The sequence below is a fragment of the Schistocerca nitens genome, chromosome 1, assembly GCF_023898315.1.
Source record: "Schistocerca nitens isolate TAMUIC-IGC-003100 chromosome 1, iqSchNite1.1, whole genome shotgun sequence".
Taxonomy (NCBI): Eukaryota; Metazoa; Arthropoda; class Insecta; order Orthoptera; family Acrididae; genus Schistocerca; species Schistocerca nitens.
In genome coordinates, this window is record NC_064614.1 from 380920706 (window position 1) to 380943145 (window position 22440).

The 22440-nt window shown below is 42.5% G+C and overlaps 1 protein-coding gene across 1 annotated transcript in view; it reads left to right on the forward strand.

The window, feature by feature from the left end:
* LOC126248460 (uncharacterized) overlaps positions 1-22440 on the forward strand; it is a 114671-nt gene that overhangs the window by 76385 nt on the left and 15846 nt on the right. The window contains exon 3 of the mRNA XM_049949505.1: positions 9712-9966. Coding sequence (XP_049805462.1) covers positions 9712-9966 — 255 coding nt within the window. The remainder of the gene's footprint in view (positions 1-9711; positions 9967-22440) is intronic.

Genomic DNA, 22440 nt, shown 5'->3' on the forward strand with positions numbered 1-22440 from the left:
ATAAGGAAAGGTTCTCATAAAAGTATAATTAAAAATAATGTAAGTATATTTCATCAAAATATTGGGAGTTTAAAGAGTAAAGTAGATGAGCTTCTGGTTTGTTTAGAAGATTTAGAAGCTGAGAATGAAATAGATATACTATGCCTGTCTGAGCATCACATTGTTACTGATATGGATAAGGTAAATGTAAGTGGATATAAGCTCTCTGCACATGTAATGAGAGAAAATATGGAGAAAGGAGGAGTTGCCATATATGTCAAAAGTTATCATTGTGCAAAAAGTATAGAAACAAAAAAGTTTTGTGTAGAGAAACATATAGAAGCATGTGCCTGTGAGCTTAAATTAAATAAAGGCACATTTATAATTGTAACTGTATATAGGTCCCCATCAGGAAATTTTCATCTATTTCTGAAAAATTTGGACTCCTTGTTGTGCTATCTGTCAGACAGGGGGAAGCAAATTATTATTTGTGGGGACTTCAATGTAGATTCTCTGAAAGAGGGTAATAGGAAAAATGACCTTGAAGTATTACTCGGTTCTTTCAATTTGACATCCGTTATTGATTTTCCTACTCGGGTGGTAAAGGATAGCAGCTCACCGATAGATAACTTCTTTATAGACCAAGATAAGTTTAACCAGATAAATGCTCAGCCTGTTGAGAATGGTCTTTCTGATCATGGTGCACAGCTAGTTACAATATATGACATAGCTCCATTCAGCAATACTAAACAGTCCTCCAAAGTAGTACGTTCAGTCAACGATTTAACAATTGCAAATTTCAGGGAAAGCCTACAGCAGTTAGACTGGGATGAGGTGTACCGTGAACCTGATGCCAATTTAAAATATAATTTATTTCATAACATTTTTGTAAATGCATTTGAAAACTGCTTCCCCAAGAAAATAGTTAAATATACTCGTAAGAAACCTTGTAACAAACCATGGCTTACTAAGGGTATAAAAATATCTTGTAACCGGAAAAGGGAAATGTATCTGACAGCAAGAAAGAGTAGTGACCCAGAAACTATCAAAAATTATAAAAACTACTGTGTTATATTAAGAAAAGTTATTAAAAAATCCAGGAGTATGTGTATCATGTCTGAAATCAGCAACTCTGATAATAAAATTAAAACAATTTGGAATATTATTAAAAGAGAAACAGGTCAACCAAGAGCAGAGGAAGACAGTATTACCATCAAATTGAATGAAAACTTTACGAACAAAAAGTCATAAGTTGAAAATATTTTTAATAATCATTTTCTAAATGTTGTGGATATAGTAGGATCCAGGTGTTCATTAGAAGATGCTAGGCTGTTAATGGAAGAGGCCATACCTATGCAATTTGATACAATTGAAATCTCACCCACTTCTCCCTCTGAAATTAGGAAAATAATAAACTTGCTTAAAAGCAAAAACTCACATGGAATTGATGGCATTTCCAGCAAAATACTAAAAGCTTGTTCTCAACAGATAAGTAAGATTCTCAGCCACCTGTGTAATAGCTCTCTGGAACAGGGCATTTTCCCTGATAGACTGAAATATGCTATTGTTATACCTTTGCATAAAAAGGGGGATGGATCTGATGTCAACAATTACCGTCCAATCTCCCTTCTAACAGCTTTATCCAAAATTTTTGAGAAAGTAATGTATTCAAGAGTAGCTTCACATATCTGTAAAAATGAGGTACTAACAAAATGTCAGTTTGGTTTCCAGAAAGGTTTTTCAACAGAAAATGCCATATATGCTTTCACCAGTCAAATTTTGAATGATCTGAATAACCGAACACCACCCATTGGGATTTTTTGTGATCTCTCAAAGGCTTTTGATTGTGTAAATCATGAAATTCTGCTAGACAAGCTCAAGTATTGTGGCATGAGTGGGACAGTGCACAAATGGTTTAATTCGTACCTAACTGGAAGAGTGCAGAAAGTAGAAATAAGTAGTTCTCGTAACATGCAAAGGTCAGCACATTCCTCAAACTGGGGAACTATCAAGAATGGGGTTCCACAAGGGTCAGTCTTGGGTCCTTTGTTGTTCTTATTATATGTTAATGACTTGCCATTCTATATTCATGAAGAGGCAAAGTTAGTTCTCTTTGCTGATGATACAAGTATAGTAATCACACCTGACAAACAAGAATTAACTGATGAAATTGTCAATACTGTCTTTCAGAAAATTACTAAGTGGTTCCTTGTAAACGGACTCTCACTGAATTTTGATAAGACACAGTACATACAGTTCCGTACAGTGAATGGTATGACGCCATTAATAAATATAGACCTTAATCAGAAGCATATAGCTAAGGTAGAATATTGCAAATTTTTAGGTGTGTCCATTGATGAGAGATTAAATTGGAAGAAACACATTGATGATCTGCTGAAACGTTTGAGTTCAGCTACTTATGCAATAAGGGTCATTGCAAATTTTGGTGATAAACATCTTAGTAAATTAGCTTACTACGCCTATTTTCACTCATTGCTTTCATATGGCATCATATTTTGGGGTAATTCATCACTGAGGAATAAAGTATTTATTGCACAAAAGCGTGTAATCAGAATAATAGCTGGAGTCCAACCAAGATCATCCTGCAGACATTTATTTAAGGATCTAGGGATATTCACAGTAGCTTCTCAGTATATATACTCTCTTATGAAATTTGTTATTAACAACCAAACCCAATTCAAAAGTAATAGCAGTGTGCATAACTACAATACTAGGAGAAAGGATGATCTTCACTATTCAAGATTAAATCTAACTTTGGCACAGAAAGGGGTGAATTATACTGGCACTAAAGTCTTTGGTCACTTACCAAATAGTATCAAAAGTCTGACAGATAACCAACAAGTATTTAAGAAGAAATTAAAAGAATGTCAGAATGACAACTCCTTCTACTCCATAGAGGAATTTTTAGATATAAATTAAGAAAAAAAAAACACCAAAAATACAAAAAAATTAAAAAAATAAAAATAAAAAATAAAAAACCAAAAAACACAATAATGTTGTTAAATTAACCTAATTATGTCATGTATTGGAAAATTCGACTCGTTCCACATCATTACGAAATATCGTATTCATGATCCATGGAACTAGTATTAATCTAATCTAATCTAATCTAATCTGATAACTCAGAAAATAAAAAAATGAATGCTGCGTCAGTCCTCCCAATGATCTTTTTTTCGGTATTTTCACATCTTTCCTTCTGTCATTTAACCTTGGCTTCCTTTCATTTCCTATTTATCTCATTCCTAAATGATTTACATTGCTGTACTCGTGTCTTTCCTTGAAAATTTTGCTGAACTGCCTACTGTTCGTCAGCGTAGAAAGTAACGTTCGGTGGCGAAGGAGTGCCAAAGAGATAGGCGCCGGCGTCTGTAACTTCGTGTATGTAGCGTCGTTGGATGACGTTTACAGATACGGGTCTCTGTCCTCGATTTGTTCCTCAGGCCACCGCCCACAACCTCTCGAAGTTGGTCGAACATTTCTGGAACATCCTGTATATAACTGAACGGAGGACGTATTCGTCAGTCTTCGATGGCTTATCTGATGATGACCGACAAGTGCCCAGTCGAAATATCGTGGAGAACAGTTAACAAGCAGCTGTAAGTCTGAAATTTCTTCGATTACTCAATTCACAGGGAAAATTTTAAAATTCACATACGTGTTCATGTTCACGGTAAGCTAAATGGTTGGTCTCAAGTCATGCTGGAGAAAACGCCCTCAAAACATCACAGAACTCCCTCTGGCCTGAACTATGTCATCAACACACTGCAGGTCAAACGCATGATTGTGCCGTTGTCGCATTAATCGCCCTGAATCATTTGAAAAAGAGACCGGTCGGTCCACACTACACGCCTCCAGTCAACTACGTCCCAATTTCTGTGTCATTAGGTCTTTTGAAGACTTCAGATTTATATGTCACTATCACCAACGGTCTTCTGCTAGGTAACCGGCGCCAAATGTCAATCGCATGCAATTCCCTTCGCAATTTTGGATCAGAAACTGTTCAAGATTGACTTGAATTCATTGACAACAGCAATTCCTACTGGGTTTGAAACGTTTTTATTGACAAAGCGTGACACTCGTCTCTGTTCGTTGTTTAGCATCTTTTTACAGTCACTGTTCTTATGCCATGTTACATGGCTACAAGACGTTCACCACTCTTGTGCGAATGGTGAGAAGTTTGTATCGGTACGCCAAAAAATCGGATAACTTCACTCACAGTTTGTTCATCGGTACTCCCAAACACAACAGTTCGTTTTTTATTTTATCAAGTCGCCCCGTCGGGCCATATCACTGCGCTGATTCAATACATCACTTCAACACATCATGTCACTATAATGACTTAATTCATTGGTGACATGACCCCCTACAACCGGTTCTGCACCATTCAAGGCGTTCCAAACTGACCAGTGAGGTCTTTTAAAGGGGTCACTGACATTCTGTCTGGTGAACTCATACTTAAAGGAAATGATTTTTACGTTCTGACTGTAAGAACATCGGACTGCAACTTACAGATTAGGAATACATTCAGTCTGGGCAACTTGGTACCGCTTTTTACTATTTTATGAAAAATCTGAACGTAAAATAAGTTACTCATCACAATAACAATTGTAATATTTTACATCTAGAGTCGCTAAGTGCTTGGAAAAATGTTAAATGTACACCAAGTATGCCCTATCAGAGTAAAATTTCAATTTTAATGCTGGTACAAAGTTACACAATCTTTCAGGAGAACTTTAGACCAGGCTTAAAAAACAGAATTTTTCCTACGTCTAACGCTGTGGGTAAATTTAGGCCGTGCCGGAAGGGAATCGGATGTCAATAAAAAGTAGAAACAAGCAGTGTTAATTCAGTGCTACAGGTTTACTTTGAAAGATCAATATATTTATATCGACCTGGTAGTGTTCAACTTTAACTGTCGCCAGAAGCTCTCTCGCAATTAATTGCAGTCAACGCAATTGAAGGATAATTACAAGCCCAAGAGCTTAAGGGAAGTTGGAAATACAACTGAAATACTAATTAGAAATCATGGAGGTAATAATACTGTTACTTTTAGTATAAAGTAATGCAAGTAAGTGAAACAGTAGCCATTGGAAACAAAAGTGGTAAGTGGTACAAAAATACCCTGACAGATAAAAAGTTACCCTGGTTGACCGTATTTGTCATTAGTATGCCGTCTGCCGTCACAGTATTACATTTTTTTTTTCAATTTTTAGTCTAACGCATTTCGGAGCTACAACTTAATTTTCTCCAGCCGCCGAATCGCGAGCTTACGCTCTCAACTACTCAGCTACCGCACCGTTCCACAACTCCTCTTTGATTTTCATATTCAGACACTCTCATGTTACACTCTTAGACATGACAGAACTCTGACACTTGTATAGGAACCTTTACATTCAACTTACAGACCGATCACATTAGCGTACGTTAAGGCAGAATTTACGAAAAAAAAAGAAATTCTTGACGCAGACAAACGCGCGTTGAGCGGTTAGAAAGACTGATGTCGCCTGTGTGCTATTCAATTGACTGCAAGTTTCCACGGTGACCAGACGAATTGTCTTTCTGTTTCTGTTAATTTTCTTAGTTCTACGTTGCGAAGAATGAGTGAAACCAGAGACGAGAATATTGACATTGAGTTACTAGCTGAAGAAGTTGGAAAAAGGCCATAATTTAGGAGTATAGTGTCGGATTGGATAAAAATAAATTTTCAAATGACGATTTTTGAAAATATTGGTTTTGCTCTTCTGTGAGGGAAGTGACTCTAGGAAAAATATAAATAAGAAAAACTTTATCGTTAGCAAGTTCACTTTCGTTCACATCGTACAGTGTGCATGGTAAGTCTACGTTCGTTACAAAATAATTGGTAAATTTAGCCCAGACGTTATACGATGATGAAGCAGGTCGTCCATCGTCGGTAAAATTTATACTTGTGAGATTTCCTTCTAAGATGTCTTCATGTTTGAATCTACCTCCCATTCCAACGTAGATATGAAGTACTGTGATAGCTTTTACAATGTGTTTGACGCAACACACTCAGACATCTCATGGGTGATGTAGTATTCTTCAGTTAATACGCGCCGCAGAACAGCAGTTACATTAAACATATCTATGTGCTACAGTTAGCCGTCAGCTAAAAAACCATATTTCATTAGTCAACCGTTTTTCACCGTACGGTCTGATTAAATTTTCCATCAGCCCAAATGCTTCATTACCTACGATCACGCATGGAAGTACTATGTCACGGTTTTCTGTTAAAGGTCTTTGTTTCGGTACATCCTAAGATTTTCCAGTAAGTTTTTCTTATGGAACACTATATGCAGTGCCCGGCGTTGCCCTATATGTTTAATATCTGCCACACACACTGATTGACCCTGTTGTGTAATGTGTTATGTTTTGCGAGTACTATCTGACTGTGTTTTTGGAGAAATTGTCTTCTATTATTTCAACTCGGTTTTTACTGTTCCAAGTAGGGCTGTGTTTGAGCACGATTTCGAACTACTAGAACAGTTTCCGTCGCAGTTCGGGATATATGTAGGGTACTGTTCGATCTTCTGGTGGACCCACGACCTAGTGACTTTTCTTGCTAGTATATCCATGAATTGCCTTAGCATTTCTATGACACTGTGGACTTATTATACAAATGACTGTGAAACAGACTAAAATAGTGACGTACGATTGTACTATCTCCAACACGGGTATTGCCGCTGCAGTTAATTCTCGCAATAGGAATTATAATCAGTTTACCACGATATAGTTCCTTTCTTAGGCATTTAATTTTCCGTTAATTTGATTCATTGTTTTACCTGAATGTAGAAATTTGAAGTAAATCGGCCAAGAACTTAGAAGTAAATGTCAACTGCTTTTCAAGATGTTTGGGAAGGACACATATATTCTTACCAAACATATTGAAAAGTAGTTAATATGTACTTCAGAATAATGAGGTGCGACAATAAAGTAATGAGACTGATGTGAAAAAAGTTGCTTACCGTTTTAATCAAGTTTAGTGTTGACTCCTTCAAAGTAGTTCCCTTCTAATTGCACACACTTTTTCCAGCGCTTCTGCCTTTGATGAGTTTTGACTCTTGAAAATAGAAAAAATTCGCACAGAGCGTTGAGGTTAAAAATTGCTGTTCTGACAGAGCAGTGTGGGATGGCGCATTATCGTGATGCAGAATCCAATGGTCAGTCTTTCTAAAATTCCTTTGTAGTAATATTTGTCACCTGTTTGTCTAGGAGGGACCCACTCTTTATGATCAATTCCCTTGGAATCAAAGCAGCACACAAGCATTCATTTCACTTTTTTTTTTTTTTTTTTTTTTTTTTTTTTTTCTGGGCGATCCCTTTGAGCACTACTGCGAACTTTGGCGTTTTGTACCGGTACACAGCTCAACAATTCTGGATTGATTTCCGTTTGCTCTAACAGATCGGCTGCCACACTTTTCCGTGTTTGTCGCTGTTGTGGTGTGAGATTATTGGGAACTATTTTTGCACAAATCTTTCTCATACCAAGATCTTCAGTTATTATTAGACGAACCGTTTCTCGATCGATGTTCAGCTCTTCTGCAATCATTTTCACGGATAATCTTCGATCAGATCGTACAAGTTCACGCACCCTGGCCAAGTTGACATCCGTCCGTGAGGTTGATTGACGTCCACTGCGGTCTTCATGTTCAACATTCGTTCTGCCTTCACTAAACATTTTATGCTAACGAAAAACTTGAGCTCTTGACATAAGCTCCTCTCCAAAAGCCTTCAGAAGCGTACCGTAAGTTGTCGCCACGTTTTCACCCAATTTAACGCAAAAAGAAATGGCATACCGTTGCGCAATATTAAGCGGTTCCATTTCCGTGACGAGAGTCACAAACACGTGTTAACTTATCACCGCACAAGTCACGAATTAGCAGTTGCATCGATGTGCCGCTTGGACTAGAAGCAGCTTATAGACCAAGGTCAAAGCTATTGTGCCTACGCAAGCCTGCAGGGTTGCCACATCTTGCAAAGAAAATTAGTCTCATTAATTTATTGTCGCATCTCGTATATATACATAGGCGTCCAAAAAAATGTATCCACTGTTTAAAAGTCCATAACTTGCAACCTAATTGATGGAGTTGTCTCATTTTTGCTGAAAGTGTAGTCCAACTTAAAGATATCATTGTAGGTGTTCGAAATGGTCACCATTAACATCCACACTCAAACGATGTCGCCGAACTGCAGCACGAACTACTGACTGCAACATGTTCAGTTGGATATTTGCACATGAATGTACGATGGATTCTCGAAGTTCATCCAATTTGCATGGCTTTTGTCAATAAACGACGTCCTTTAGTGTTCCCCACAGGTAAAAGTCCAGAGAAGTTAGGTCTGGGGAACGTGGTGGATACTCCACAGCACCTCTACGGCCTATCCATGTTCCTGGTAGATTTTCGTCGAGATACACCCTAACACGATTTTGGTAGTGGGCTAGGGCACCATCTTGTTGAAAGTAAACTCTTCCGTCTCCATACGTGTATCGAATGGCAGGTAAAATGGATGTCTGAAGCTTATGAAGGTACACCTCACCGGTAACTGTACTGTCAAAGAAGAATGGCCCAATCAAGCCCCGGTAAGACAACCCACACCACACATTTACTCCTGGCAAATTCAAAGCTTTGTCTATATGGACGTTCGGATTTTCGGTGGCCCAGTAGATGCAATTGTGGCGATTTACTGTACCATTGAGTTTGAACTGTGTCTCATCAGACCACACAATCATCTCTGTAAACTCTTCATCGTTGCGCACCATGTTAGTAAACCACTCGCAGTACTCCACTCTACGATCTGAGTCGTTCTCGTTCATTGCGTGTAGCAATCGTGGGATGTAGCACTTCCACTTTGCTGTCTTCAAAATTCGCCGAACACTTGAGCGACTCACTCCAGTTTCACGGGCAGACTGTCTCACATACTTCTGTGGTGAGCGAGTGAAGTGTTGTAACACACGACGGGAGTTAGCTGGACTTGTTACTGTTACAGGTCGTCCAGATCGTTATTTGTGTACATCTTTAACACAGCCTTCGGCTTCAAATTTGTCTCGAATGAGAGGAATCGTTAAACGTGTCGGTGGCTATGTTTGATAGTCATTTCGCTATTGCCGTTGAACCTCATTAATGTTTTCGTACTTAAAATACCACTTCAAAACTGTCTTCCTTTCATCGAATGTAAGCCTTGCGCCAGCCATGTTTACTCGAGTAACTAGGTGCAACTAAGAACAAAACACTATCTGGCGACTGTCATCTGACAAAACAAAAAAACGCAATACAAGGCTTGTGTGGCGATTTCCAGAACTACAAACTATTACACTACCAAAGATAAGACAACTCCGTCAATTAGTTTGTCAGTTGTGGACTTTTAAACAGTGGATACATTTTTTTTGGACCCCTCTGTATATTCATTCAAGGTTGGCTTGTTTTGTACACCACAGTAGCTAGGCGGATAGCGTTAATATATTGCTAACGAAAGGCGCCCGGGTTAGATTCCTGTCCGAGTGGACGATTTTCTCCTTTCGGGAACTGGGTGTTTTCGATGTTGTCCTTACGTTCGTATCATCGTATCTGACATTCTATTGTTGAAATGGCCTTTCTGAGAGCCAATAATTTTTTTTAAAAAAAGGAAAGAAATAAATCTTCACCTTGTACCGCTAATTTCATCCGAGTGATTGTATACATTGCACGGTCGCAGCGATCCTCCAGTGGTGGCGCTGGTGGTCGGCTACGGCATGGGCAGCGGCAAGAGGCAGCTGCGGCAGCAGACTGCGGTGGAGCTGCAGCTGGGCCTGTGCCCGCGGCCGCGCACAGACGCGCTCTGCGTCACGGGCGCCACGCCGGACTGCCGGCCAGACCACGGCGCCGCCGTCGTCGTCAACCGCAGGCTGTTCGCCGTCGCGGGCAACGAGTCGCTGTGCAGCGGCGCCGTCATCCTCACCTACCCGCACAGGTACGCTGAGCGTGAGTACACAGGCGCTTGAGGAAACAGCGAAGCCGAAGGGGGTACACGTGGTCCAACTGAACTTTAAACCGGGAATCACGTACGTCGTTAACAGACAATTCGTCAAGCGCAGTTACGAACATTTTTTGAATTAGTGATCCGTACTCAGTCATAATACACTGGTGCTCAAAACTGAAGAACAAAAGGAACTTTCGCATGACGTCTCACTGCCAAGTAACGCGTAAGTTCGCAGCTTCGTTCCATAAGTTTGATAAACTCAAGAGAAACACACAACAGAGGTTTCTGTCACCAATAATATATTCACCTTCGCTATTTACATCAGTTTGCGAAGGCTGGGATATCTTTTCGATTCCGCGAGTGTAGAAACCACGTGGTTTTGAGGCGAAAAACTCGCCGAGCCATGTTCGGAGCGCATTTTCATCCATAAAGGACGTTCCTTGAAGACTGTTTGATAGAGGGCCGAAAAGGTGAAAATCCGAGCGCGCAATATCAGGTGAAAACGTGGGCGAGGAATGATTTCCCAAACCAACTCCTGTACAGTGTTTTTTGTCAGTGTAGCAGAATGAGGGTGGGCGTTATTGTCGAGTAGCATCTCTTCACCCAGTCTTCCTGGTCGTTTTTCCTGGATTGCGTCTGCAAGACGTGACATTTGTCGAGAGTAAATGGCAGAAGTGATAGTTACATCTCGGAGAAACAATTCTTATTACACCACATCGTCGCTGTTCCACCAGATGCATAACATTATCTTTTTCGGATGCGGACAGGTTTGTGCACGGGGCCGGCCGTTGTGGCCGAGCGATTCTAGGCGCTTCAGTCTGGAATTGGGTGACCGCTATGGTCGCAGGTGCGAATCCTGTCTCGGGCATGGATGTGTGTGATGTCCTTAGGTTAGTTAGGTTTAAGTAGATCTAAGTTCTAGGGGACTGATGACCTCAGATGTTAACTCCCATCAGAGTCATTTGAACTTTTTTTGTGCATGGGGAAGTGCTGCTTCGTTTAGGCTCAACCGTTACTTTCTTTTCCTTATATTAGCATAAATACGCCATTTATGATCACCAGTAACGATACAGAATAGGAATGATCGCGGTTGTTCACGAGCAAATTCAAGACGAGCAAGCAGAGGTGCACATACGGCCACCTGCTGGTTTTTGTCATTTTGGCTTAGAGGATGCAGTGCCCATACTCTCGATTTTTTAACCTTCCCTATGTCTCCATTGCAACTAAATGGTGGAATGATCACAGTTCATCACACTTACCAGTTCTCGAGCATGGATCATTGTCGGTTAATGCGTTTAAACGATGTTCATCAAATCCCGAATGTTTTCCTGAACGTGGAGAGTCACTATTTTCAAAACGAGAAAACAAATCTTTCGCCGTCCTCTGTCCAATAGCATTGACGGAGCAAATGTTTTTGGCTGCCTCTGCTGCTGTCAACCCTCTATTGAACTAAAAGAGAAAATATGTCGGAATGTTCATATTTCTCCACTTGGCATGCCATTTTCTAACGTCCACAGCACCACGCACTACCTCCAGTGACAAAATGACAATACGTAAACTCAGTTATCGTGGCGAATTAAAGATACCAACATGAAAAAAAGGCTACTAACTTATGCACCAACCTAATAACTAAAATATTGAATGAGAAGAGCAGAAATGACACTTCTATTCAATGACAATAATTATACCAGCGTCACCGCGATTTATGACAGTTCTCTGGACTTGACAAAGGGCCGGACGCGGTTCTTAGGAGGGTGCACCATCACCACGGACGGCAGTACGTCCCCTGAAACTTGTTCTCAAGCTGGGTACAAAGCGGCTAAGGCGTGCTGGTGGTAGGGCGCTCCATTCCTCTACCAGCGTGGTTGACAACTGATGAATGGTATTTGATGTACTTCGACGTCCTGCACTATGGCTTCCCAACGCGTCTCACACGTGCGCGACGAGAGTTAAGTCAGGAAAATAACAGGCCAGTTCATCAGCCGAAAATCCTCTCGTTGTAAGAGCTGCTCCACCTGTGGCCGCGCATTATCGTCCATTAAAATTGTCCAGTGCGCGAGAGGAGGACTCGCACTCAGAGGTTTCCGTACAAACTCAACTATTAAAGTTTTAAACATGTCTCCATGGTCAGCGACCGTTTACAAAGTTAAATTAAAGCAATAACAGCCCTCTGTCGCAAACCGGTTGCGACCGAGGGCTCTTATTGCTTTAATATTGATCTTAACTATGTTTATAGACAGTTCATCCATTCTGTAACCCGATAATATCGGCGATTTTTTCCAAATGTCATGATTCTATGGAAAATTGAAAATTTGTGGTTAGGTCTCATGGGACCAAACTGCCGAGGTCATCGGTCCCTAAGCTTACACATTACTTAAACTGACTTAAACTAACTTACGCTAGGGACAACACACACACCCATGCCAGAGGGAGGACTCGAACCTCGGACGGGGTGAGCCGCCCGGACCGAGACAAGACGCCCCAGACCGCGCGGCTACCCCGCGTGGCCATGATTCTAGGCCAGCGGGAAGTAACCTACAGATTTTAATGACTTAATCTGTGAGTATTAAACGACGTAACATAAATGGCTATATATTTTCATTTCATTGACTTAGAAACTTCAGTGTTTTTTCCGCCCCCAGTAGCTGAGTGGTCAGCGCGACTGAATGTCAATCCTAAGGGCCCGGGTTCGTTTCCCGGCTGGGTTGTAGATTTTCTCCTCTCAGGGACTGGGTCTTGCCTTGTCCTAATCATCATCATTTCATCCCCATCGCCGGCCGCTCTGGCCGAGCGGTTCCAGGCGCTTCAGTCTGGAACCGCGCTGCTGCTACGGTCGCAGGTTCTAATCCTGCCCCGGGCATGGATGTGTGTGATGTCCTTACGTTAGTTAGGTTTAAGTAGTTCTAAGTCTAGGGGACTGATGACCTCAGATGTTGAGTCCCATAGTGCTTAGAGCCATTTGAACCATCATCCCCATCGACGCGCAAGCCGCCAAAGCGGCGTCAAATCGAAAGAATTGCAGCCGGCGAACGGTCTACCCGACGGGAGGCCCTAGTCACACGACATTATAAAAAAAAATGAAATTCAATGTTTTTACCACCAAGGGATCATACACCTTGCTACGTGATATAAATTTCAACTTGATACGTCGATCCATTCCTGAGAAAAAGAGTTCGTTATAGACACAGACGAAGAACAAAGTGGTCCCATAAGAGTTCTGTTTTTACAGATTGAGGTACGGAACCCTGAAAATTAAGTCAGTGCACTCCTGATGAGAAGGTCGTAGGGAAGGAGTACAGCGTCACAGTAACACTTACCGGTGAGTGTACCGTATTTGAAGGTTTAGAGGTCAGTACTACCAGACAACATTGTTCTTTCCCACACTTGAACACTTGCGCCAAGAAAACTATCATTTTCGAGAATCTTCCTGGGTGACGCACGTGTTCCCATCGCTCGCCATATCAGATTACGTTCAGCATTAAAAATTCGTATGTTGCCACGTAAATGATGCTACCGCAGTGTTTACAAAATAGTCAAATTTATGAAGAACTTGACAGTACGAACGCACTTCTCATATGACGCTTCACCCCCTCTCTGGGCTGAATGCGTGCACTCATTCGGTTCGGAAGAGTGTCGTAAAACCGTTTTATTCGTCTCCTGAGGCAAGCTGGCCCACAAATGGTGCAACTGGTCATTGATATGATACTGATACCCCACACGTGTTCTGTCGCAGACAGATATGGCGATGTTCTTAGGCGCGCGAGGGCGCCAACATCACGCGCACACTTTAGAGACACGCCACGCGTGGAGGACAGCTGTCGGAAACTGGCACCACGATACTGTCACAGGAGAGGTAACACATGAGGACACACCATGTCCGTGACTTATTTCTGTGCTGTCAGAGTTCAGTCACTAGCAGTAGTTACCAGAAGTCACACTCGATGGCTCCCCACTCCATGACGCCAGTAGTAGCACCGCTGTGCGACTCCAAAACATTGCAATAATAATGGGACGTCGATCCAGGTCGCCGTTATACATACCGACGATGGTTATCCAGGATACAGTGTGACGCTATTCACGGCACTCTTCCAAACGCAGCAGTCTGTATTACGATGCTAACGGCAGCCTTCGCATTGAATGGTAATTCGCTACTCGGGTTGGTGGTAGTTTCCAACCAATGGTGTAGGATGACACATAGTGCTGCCGGGAGTCCATTATTTCTTTTCGGCCGGCACTCACAGGTGTGGTTGGGCTACGATGTGCGTGGTGCACAATACCGCGAGCCTTCTTTGTGGTGGTCAGACGTGCTAAATTTGAACTTCGGGGACGTGTATATGTGCGTTCCCACTCAGTCCAGCGTCGGGGCACAGTCGAATCCCAATACGCCACAAATCTGGATATTAAAAGATTCGACCAGCCCGCCTAATGAGGTCCCTTTCAAACCGTCTTCCAAGCCTGGTAACAGCAGTAGACACAAACGAAAATAATGCGCTGTGGTGAACGTTCCACATACATTTGCAACTCTAATCGGTTACATACTCATCGAAGGTGTGTGGGTCTAAGATGTTACAATGACATCCGACGCTGTCTTCTCGGGTCTTCGCTGTTGTTTCGTCAGGCAGTGTAGATACGCAGAGTGGACAAAAATGTGGACACACCACGAGAAATGCATGCTTGAACATAAATGCTGATGCCAGCCAAGTCTGCAAGTTGCGCTGTTGTATGTGACCACGAACGGTACCTGTGCAGTCTTCAATACGTTGCAGAGACATACGTGGTCATAACAGCATTCTCTGTAGTTGTGAGTGAATTATGTAGGAGCTCAGTTCATTCGAACGTTACTGCAAACTGTTACTACTCGTATGGTGGCTGCTTCTGCAATCAGGGTAGCCGAAGTGTTTGGTGTTTCAAGAGGCAGCGTGTCGAAGATTTACACTGCGTTTAGGGAAAGCAGAAAAACATTAACCGCTAAGTTGTAAGGCGGACAAAAATGTGTGTTGAGTGATCGTGACGAACATTCATCGAAGAGGACTGTGACGAAGAAGACGACATCGTCAAAACTCTCTGCAGAACTGAATATCACACGAATCCTGCCAGCACCAAAACAACGCGAAGGGAACACAATAAGATGGGAGTTGCAGGGAGAAATGGAATTCCAAGACCACTCACCAGTGATGTAAGCGCCCGTAACAATCACTAAATGATGCCAAAGCCCCAAAAACCTGGACTGTGGAACAATGGAAGAAAGTCGGAGGAATTCAGTTTCACACTGTTTCCAACTTCTGGCCGAGTTTTACGTCCGAAGAGTGAAACATGGCGAGGGTTTGGTGATGATTAGGGCAGTCATATCGTGGTATTCCAATGCGCCTCATGGCTACTCTGCAAAATCACATTATTGCCAAGGATTATGTGACAATTTTGGCTGATCAGGTCCATCCCATGGTACAGTGTTCGTTGCCCAATGGCGGTGTTGTATTCCAAGGAGACAGGGTGACTGTTCACACAGCTTGCATTGACCAGGACTGGTTCTGCAAGAACAAGCATGAATCGTCGTATCTCATTTGGCCACCACTTTCATCAGATCTCAATATTATTAAGACTTTGAGAGTAAGTCATCGCTATCCATCTCTATCATCGTTACCTCAACTTGCCACTACTTTGCAGGAAGAATGGCACAAGGTTCCGTTGAAAACCATACAGCACCTGTGTTTATCCACGTCGAGACGACCGGAAGCTAGTTTGAATGTCAACTGTTTTTGTAGACAGTGTTAACCATGGTAATGCGTTGTTTTTTGGTGTTTCCTTATTTTTGACCAGCCCGCGAAAGCTAGAAGCAGCCTTGGAAGGACGTCCGAAAACGTCGTTGCGCCATTTAGTATCTCACACTGGAGTGTCAGTAAAATCTGCTGACAGAGCTACACACAAACGCACTTACAAAATATGCAAACTGAGCAGTTCAGATACTGTTGCTTGACGTTAATACTGAAACCGGCTGTTGCAATCTGCGCGTGACGAAGAGACTGATGCCAAAATGCTCTGGTGAAGCATGGCTGCATATCTCCTAGAGCTACATAAAATCGCAGAACAAACGGCGCTATCCTCATCAGTCACATCAAAAGCCTTTGCAGTATGTGAAAACAGGACCGTTCCTACAATAAAATTTAGAATTATTAAAGAAATAACATCTATAGGAAGACGATGCACCTTCATCACTGCATATATGTGACTTTAACAATACAACAAATAATTGTGATTTGCAAACGTGGATGTCCATCGGTATAGTCTTCAGTTCTAAATAATTAAAATGTGGGAACTAAATATATTTTAAAACTAATATGCAACAGGAAACTTTGTTACTACGGTATAATGAAGTAAAACGCGTCCCTACGTATAGGATTGACATTCACAACAAATCAAAGCTGCTGTCGCCTCAGAAAAATAAATGAAGCTTATACTGTAACGTCATGTCTGCGTCAGGATCATTGATTTCTGGGTAATAATTCAAGTAGACAATAATGGGGAGAGAAACTGCTCATGTATTATTTAAAGCAAGAATGTTGTTCTCTTCCTTAAATGATGTGTGGATTTTCTTTTTTTTATTATTTATTTATTTACGCCAGTTGCCACTTGATCCCCGACAGCTGGAAACTAAACCAGATAGTAGTTACGTAAACACGCTGCCACATTACAAATGAAAATACACAATACTACTCGTACATATTCTACTTAACCGGTCTCTTGATCTTGCGTACCTTCAAACATGATAGTACGTGTGAACGAGTTCTTTTATCGAACTCACTGGTGCATTAAATCAAAAAAGGCTATCAGGATATAAGTAAGGTAACAAGTCTATCACTACAATCAAAGCCGGCCGCGGTGGTCTAGCGGTTCTGGCGCTGCAGTCCTGAACCGCGGGACTGCTACGGTCGCAGGTTCGAATCCTGCCTCGGGCATGGGTGTGTGTGATGTCCTTAGGTTAGTTAGGTTTAAGTAGTTCTAAGTTCTAGGGGACTTATGACCTAAGATGTTGAGTCCCATAGTGCTCAGAGCCATTTGAACCATTTTGAACTACAATCAAAGGGAATTAGAGCAAACACGGGGAATCTACTCGTACATGTCTGGACAGGAACTTGGGTTCATTCCTCCATTTCAAACGATAAAAATGAAAGGCAGAGGAAACACTGATAACTATAATGTTCCGTTCAGCAGAATTTTGCATCAAACAATGAACATCGAAGATCTTTGGAATGACTAAATCTTCCAAATATACTATTCTTTGTATCTTTCGCGAACAGTCAGTTCTTTTTCTCAAGTAACGAGCCGATAACAATCAAAAGAAATACTGTTCCTACATCAAATCGCTAAGCAGGTCAACGGATTCTGTCCAATGACCCGTTGATCAGTCTGGTGCGGCAGCAGGAGATGTCAAAGGAAAGCTGAAGTTCTATATTTCTAGCTTAAGAAATCATTCACGCGGGAGGATCGTACAAACGTACAATCGTTTGAGCTTCGCACAGATTCCCCCGTAGAGGGCATAGTGATTAGCATCCCTGGCATAAAGAAGCAACTGCTTGTAGTCATCGCGAATCTCTCGCCCAGCGCAAAGTCCCAAGAGACTGGAAAAAAGCGCATGTGACTCCTGTATATAAGAAGGGTTGAAGAATGGACCTGCAAAATTACAGGCGAATATTCTTAACATCGGTCTTCTACAGAATTCTCAGTTCGGACATAATAAATTCCTACAGACAGGAAAGCTACTGGACACATATCAGCACATTTTTAGAGAGTATTGCTCGTGCGAATTTTAGGTTGCCCTTTGTCGCACAATTGCCTGCGGATCATGAATGAAGGGCAAAAGGCAGATTCTAGATTCCTAAATTTACTAAAAAGTATTTCTCACGGTTCCCTACTGTAGACTGTTAACGAAAGTCCTAACGGAGGTAGGTTCTCGTATATGTGAGTGGCTCAAGGATCTCATAAGTAATAGAACCCAGTATGCTGTCCTCGATGGCAAGTGTTCATAAGAGACAAGGATATCGTGAGGGATGTCCCGGGGAAGTGTCATAGGAGCGATATTATATCCTGTATACATAAATGATACGGCAGACAGGGTGGGCAGCAATCTGCGGCAGTTTGTTGATGACACTGTGGTGTACAGAAAAATGTCTTCGTTGAGTGATTGTAGGGGGATTCAAGGTGACTAAGACAAAATTTGTAGTTGGTGTGATAAATGTCACATTATTCTAAGTGTAAAAAATGTAAGTTAATGCAGCTGAGTAGATAAAACAATTCAGTAATGTTCGAATATGGCATCAGCAGTGTGCTACTTGTGACTGTCACGTCGCTTTGCGACATAAAATGGAACGAGGACGTAAGGTAGGTATTAGTGAAGGCATATGGTCGACTTCAGTTTATTCACAGAAATTTAGGAAAGTGTGGTTCATCTGTGAGGAAGAGCGCGTATAGAACTTTAGTGCGACCCTTTCTTGAGTACTTCTCGAGTGTTTGGTACCCCAAACAGGTCGGATTGAAGAAAGACATCGGGGAAGTTCAGAGGAGGGCTGCTAAGTGTGTTACTGGTAGGTTAGATCAACTCATGGATATTACAGAGATGCTTCATGAACTCATATGGGAATCCCTGTAGGGAGGAGGACAGTCTTTTCGCTCGAAAAAGCTGACTGCATTACTATTCTACTGCCGCCACTGGACATTTCGCGTAAGAACGAAAATAAGATATGAGAAATTCCGGATCGCACGGAGCCATATAGATAGTTCTTCCCTCGCTCTATTTGCGAGTGGAACAGGAAAGGTAATGACTAATAGTTGTAGAAGATATTCTCCACCACGCGTCGTACGGTGGCTTGCGGAGTATTTATGTAGATGTAGGCATAGATGTAGATGGAAGGAAACCTGATGGTATTTTTGCGTGTAGACTGTTTGCTGGTTTGTGACATCATTCGATAAGGGAATACCTAACAACCTCATGTCATTAGTCTCGTTATGAGAGATACACATTTGCACAACATCATTGATTGATAAATAAGCTTAGAGTGAAGTGAATGGAAAAAAGAACAACTCGTAGTTCCGAATGTAATGGAAAAAGGCTCCGGCTGAACTTCAAAATTTAAATAGTTTCAAATGTATGCAGTTCTTTGACTTGTCCTTTGTGCCTCCTGAATTTTTAAATTAATCTCTTATAGATACTTCATCGCACACCGTATTCCCTCCCGCTCACCCCTCCCTTCCCCCCCCCCCCCCCCCCCTCTCCCAGCCGCCATTCTTTTAAAGTAAGAAATTTTACCTTTCTTATTCTCACGCCTGTTATATTAATCGTCGAATTTCTTATTTCTGTTCTATACCTAATCTTTAATATCCAATAAATTTCAGAAGCCACTAATTCCTTCTTTTCCGGTTGCACCACCTTGCATGATTCACTTTCGCTCAGCCTACATTCAGAATATTCAATTTCATAAATTATTTTCAGAGTTTTAGTTCTCGACTGCTGACCATTACATTTAATTTAATTTAGAAAAAAAAATATTAATGAAGAAACGTAGTTCCCTCACCTCGTACTTGAATGACACCTAGCGAAATAGTGGAATGGTTAAGATGACTCTACTCGTTTCATTAATGGAGTGATACAGATAATGGAATGGCCAACCAGCTTTAGTATTTCGGTTGTATCCTTAACTCATTTCAGTGAAATCCAGGGATATTTTCAACATTTCGCGGCCCTGTCAGCAACTGTATAAATATTAATTTTAATTTTAAAAACCAAAAGCCTCAGTTTCAAAGTTTACCTAGATTTACCTAGGTTTCAGTCGGGATAACCCAACCTTCTTCAGAATAAAAGTAAGTACCGCTTGTCCATAGTGGACATCAAGCTGAAACTACAAATCCATAAGTTATCGTAAGACTAAAAACTTATCTGAAAATGCCTCGGCCCCACTTCGCGACCGCGGCGCGGCAGCCACGAGTGCTGTACTCGAACTCAGTCAGCAGTTCCAGTACAGCACTCGTGGCTGCCGAACCGCGGTCGCGAAGTGGAGCCGAGGCAGTTTCAGATAAGTTTTTACAGTCTGACGATAATTTATGGATTTGTAGTTCTAGCTTGACGATGTCCACTATGGACAAACGGTAGTTACTTTTATTCTGAAGAAGGTTGGGTTATCACGACTGAAACCTAGATGAATCTATGTAAACTTTGCAACTGAGGCTGTTGGTTTTTAAAATTAAAATCCAGGGATGGTTCCCTGCAGCTGATTTCAGATAGTTTATGTGTCCAATTGAACTGTCGATCCGTCACCAATGACTCCGTCCGCCCTGGTAGCTGAGTGGTCAGCGTGACACACTGTCAATCCTAAGGGCCCGGGTTCGATTCCCGGCTGGGTCGGAGATTTTCTCCACTCAGGGTCTGGGTGTTGTGTTGTCCTAATCGTCATCATTTCATCCCCATCGACGCGCAGGTCGCCGAAGTGGCGTCAAATCGAAAGACCTGCACCAGGCGAACGGTCTACCCGACGGGAGGCCGTAGCCACACGACATTTCCATTTACCAATGACTCCGTTTTCTATGAGTCGTTTAACTAACTTCCATGGTTCCTTCCTCCGTCCCACCCTGCCTCCCATTTCGTAAATCCAGTATTAACGCTTAGTCATTTAACCATTTCTATCATGTGTGATCACCAATAACCTCACTGTACGAAATATTAGATACCTCATTAAGATTAAACAGCTCCGGAGCACTGGTAACAGGCGATCATGTAACCCCTTTACGAACGTCGTAAGTCATGACATTGAAGTGGTGTGTATGTGCTCGTCGTTTGTATGTAATCAGCGCAGTATATGGGTCGACGTAGAGCCGTCACAGAACGGCAGAAACGATGTATCGCGTTTGGAGGTATCCACGAACACAGCCCGAATGAAACTGCCATCTGCTGGCGCATGAGGGTGGACTTTCCCACGTGTTTCGAGGAATGATGTATCACTCTTATCCACGTACATTGACGTAAGAATAGTGATCGTAAGAAGATATATGTTGTATGTTAACCGGGGACCTAGAAACGACGGAGAGGCTCCGTCCCCGCCGCAGCCGCGGAGGTCCACAACCCCACAACGACTACCGCAGACCGAGCGAGGTGGCGCAGTGGTTAGCACACTGGACTCGCATTCGGGAGGACGACGGTTCAATCCCGTCTCCAGCCATCTTGATTGAGGTTTTCCGTGATTTCCCTAAATCGTTTCAGGCAAATGCCGGGATGGTTCCTTTGAAAGGGCACGGCCGATTTCCTTCCCCATCCTTCCCTAACCCGAGCTTGCGCTCCGTCTCTAATGACCTCGTTGTCGACGAGACGTTAAAACAACACTAACCCCTAACTACCGCAGTCCACTTCACCCCTCCGCCATCCCACACCGAACCCAGGGTTATTGTGCGGTTCGGCCCCCGGTGGACTCCCCAGGGAACGTCTAGCACCATACGAGTGTAACCCCTATGTTTGTGTGGTAGAGTAATGGTGATGTACGCGTACGTGGAGAACGTGTTTGCGCAGCAATCGCCGACATAGCGTAACTGAGGCGGGATAAGGGGAACCAGCCCGCATTCGCCGAGGCAGATGGAAAACCACCTAAAAACCATCCACAGACTGGCCGGTTTACCGGACCTCGACACAAATCCGCCGGACGGATTCGTGCCGGGGACCACGCGCTCCTTCCCGCCCGGAAAGCCGTGCGTTAGACCGCACGGCCAATCGGGCGGGCTGATCGGAAAAAGATGCCAACCGATATGTGTCATACCTTGTCGGTGGTAAAAGGATTTAAAACCCGGCAAGAACTGCTGCTGACAATAAATGCAGATCCAGCAAACAGTGAAAGGAACTGGATGTAATAGACGTTTAGAATGGGGATTGCAAAAAGACATTGCTCGCAGCGTCATATTAAGTTGCACGTCTTCAGCCAAATAACGCAAAACTGGACAGATGTGGACAGGAGCAGTGTAGTGGGGTTCTCCGAATCGAAAATATGCCCTTTATCAAATTACGCAAGTCGAAGGCGCAAAGTGGCGTTTAACACGCGGAGCGTAGTTTGGCCGGATCGGGTTCTGTGGTACTGTATTTTGAGGGAATTTTTCGTACCATGACTTGCGTTCGCTTCCTCACATTAGGGGCAACTTGAACTGGGGTGTTTGTCAGCATTGTCGGTGACCAAGTGTTGCATCTTCTTCTACATACTCATGACGAGTAAGCTGTAGATACTCCCGTCTACCAAGATGGCAACAGCCATGTTCACAGGGCTGCACGTCTACGGTCCTGGTTTGACGAACACAAAGGTACCTTAACGCACCTCACTGTCCCGTTAGAGTGTGTGCTAATCTCTTGGACTATTTGGTACAGTGACTAAAACGTAGCAGTTGACATTCTCACTTGTTATTTATGTTATTTATCTAGTTTTGCTCAACGGGGTGTATTCA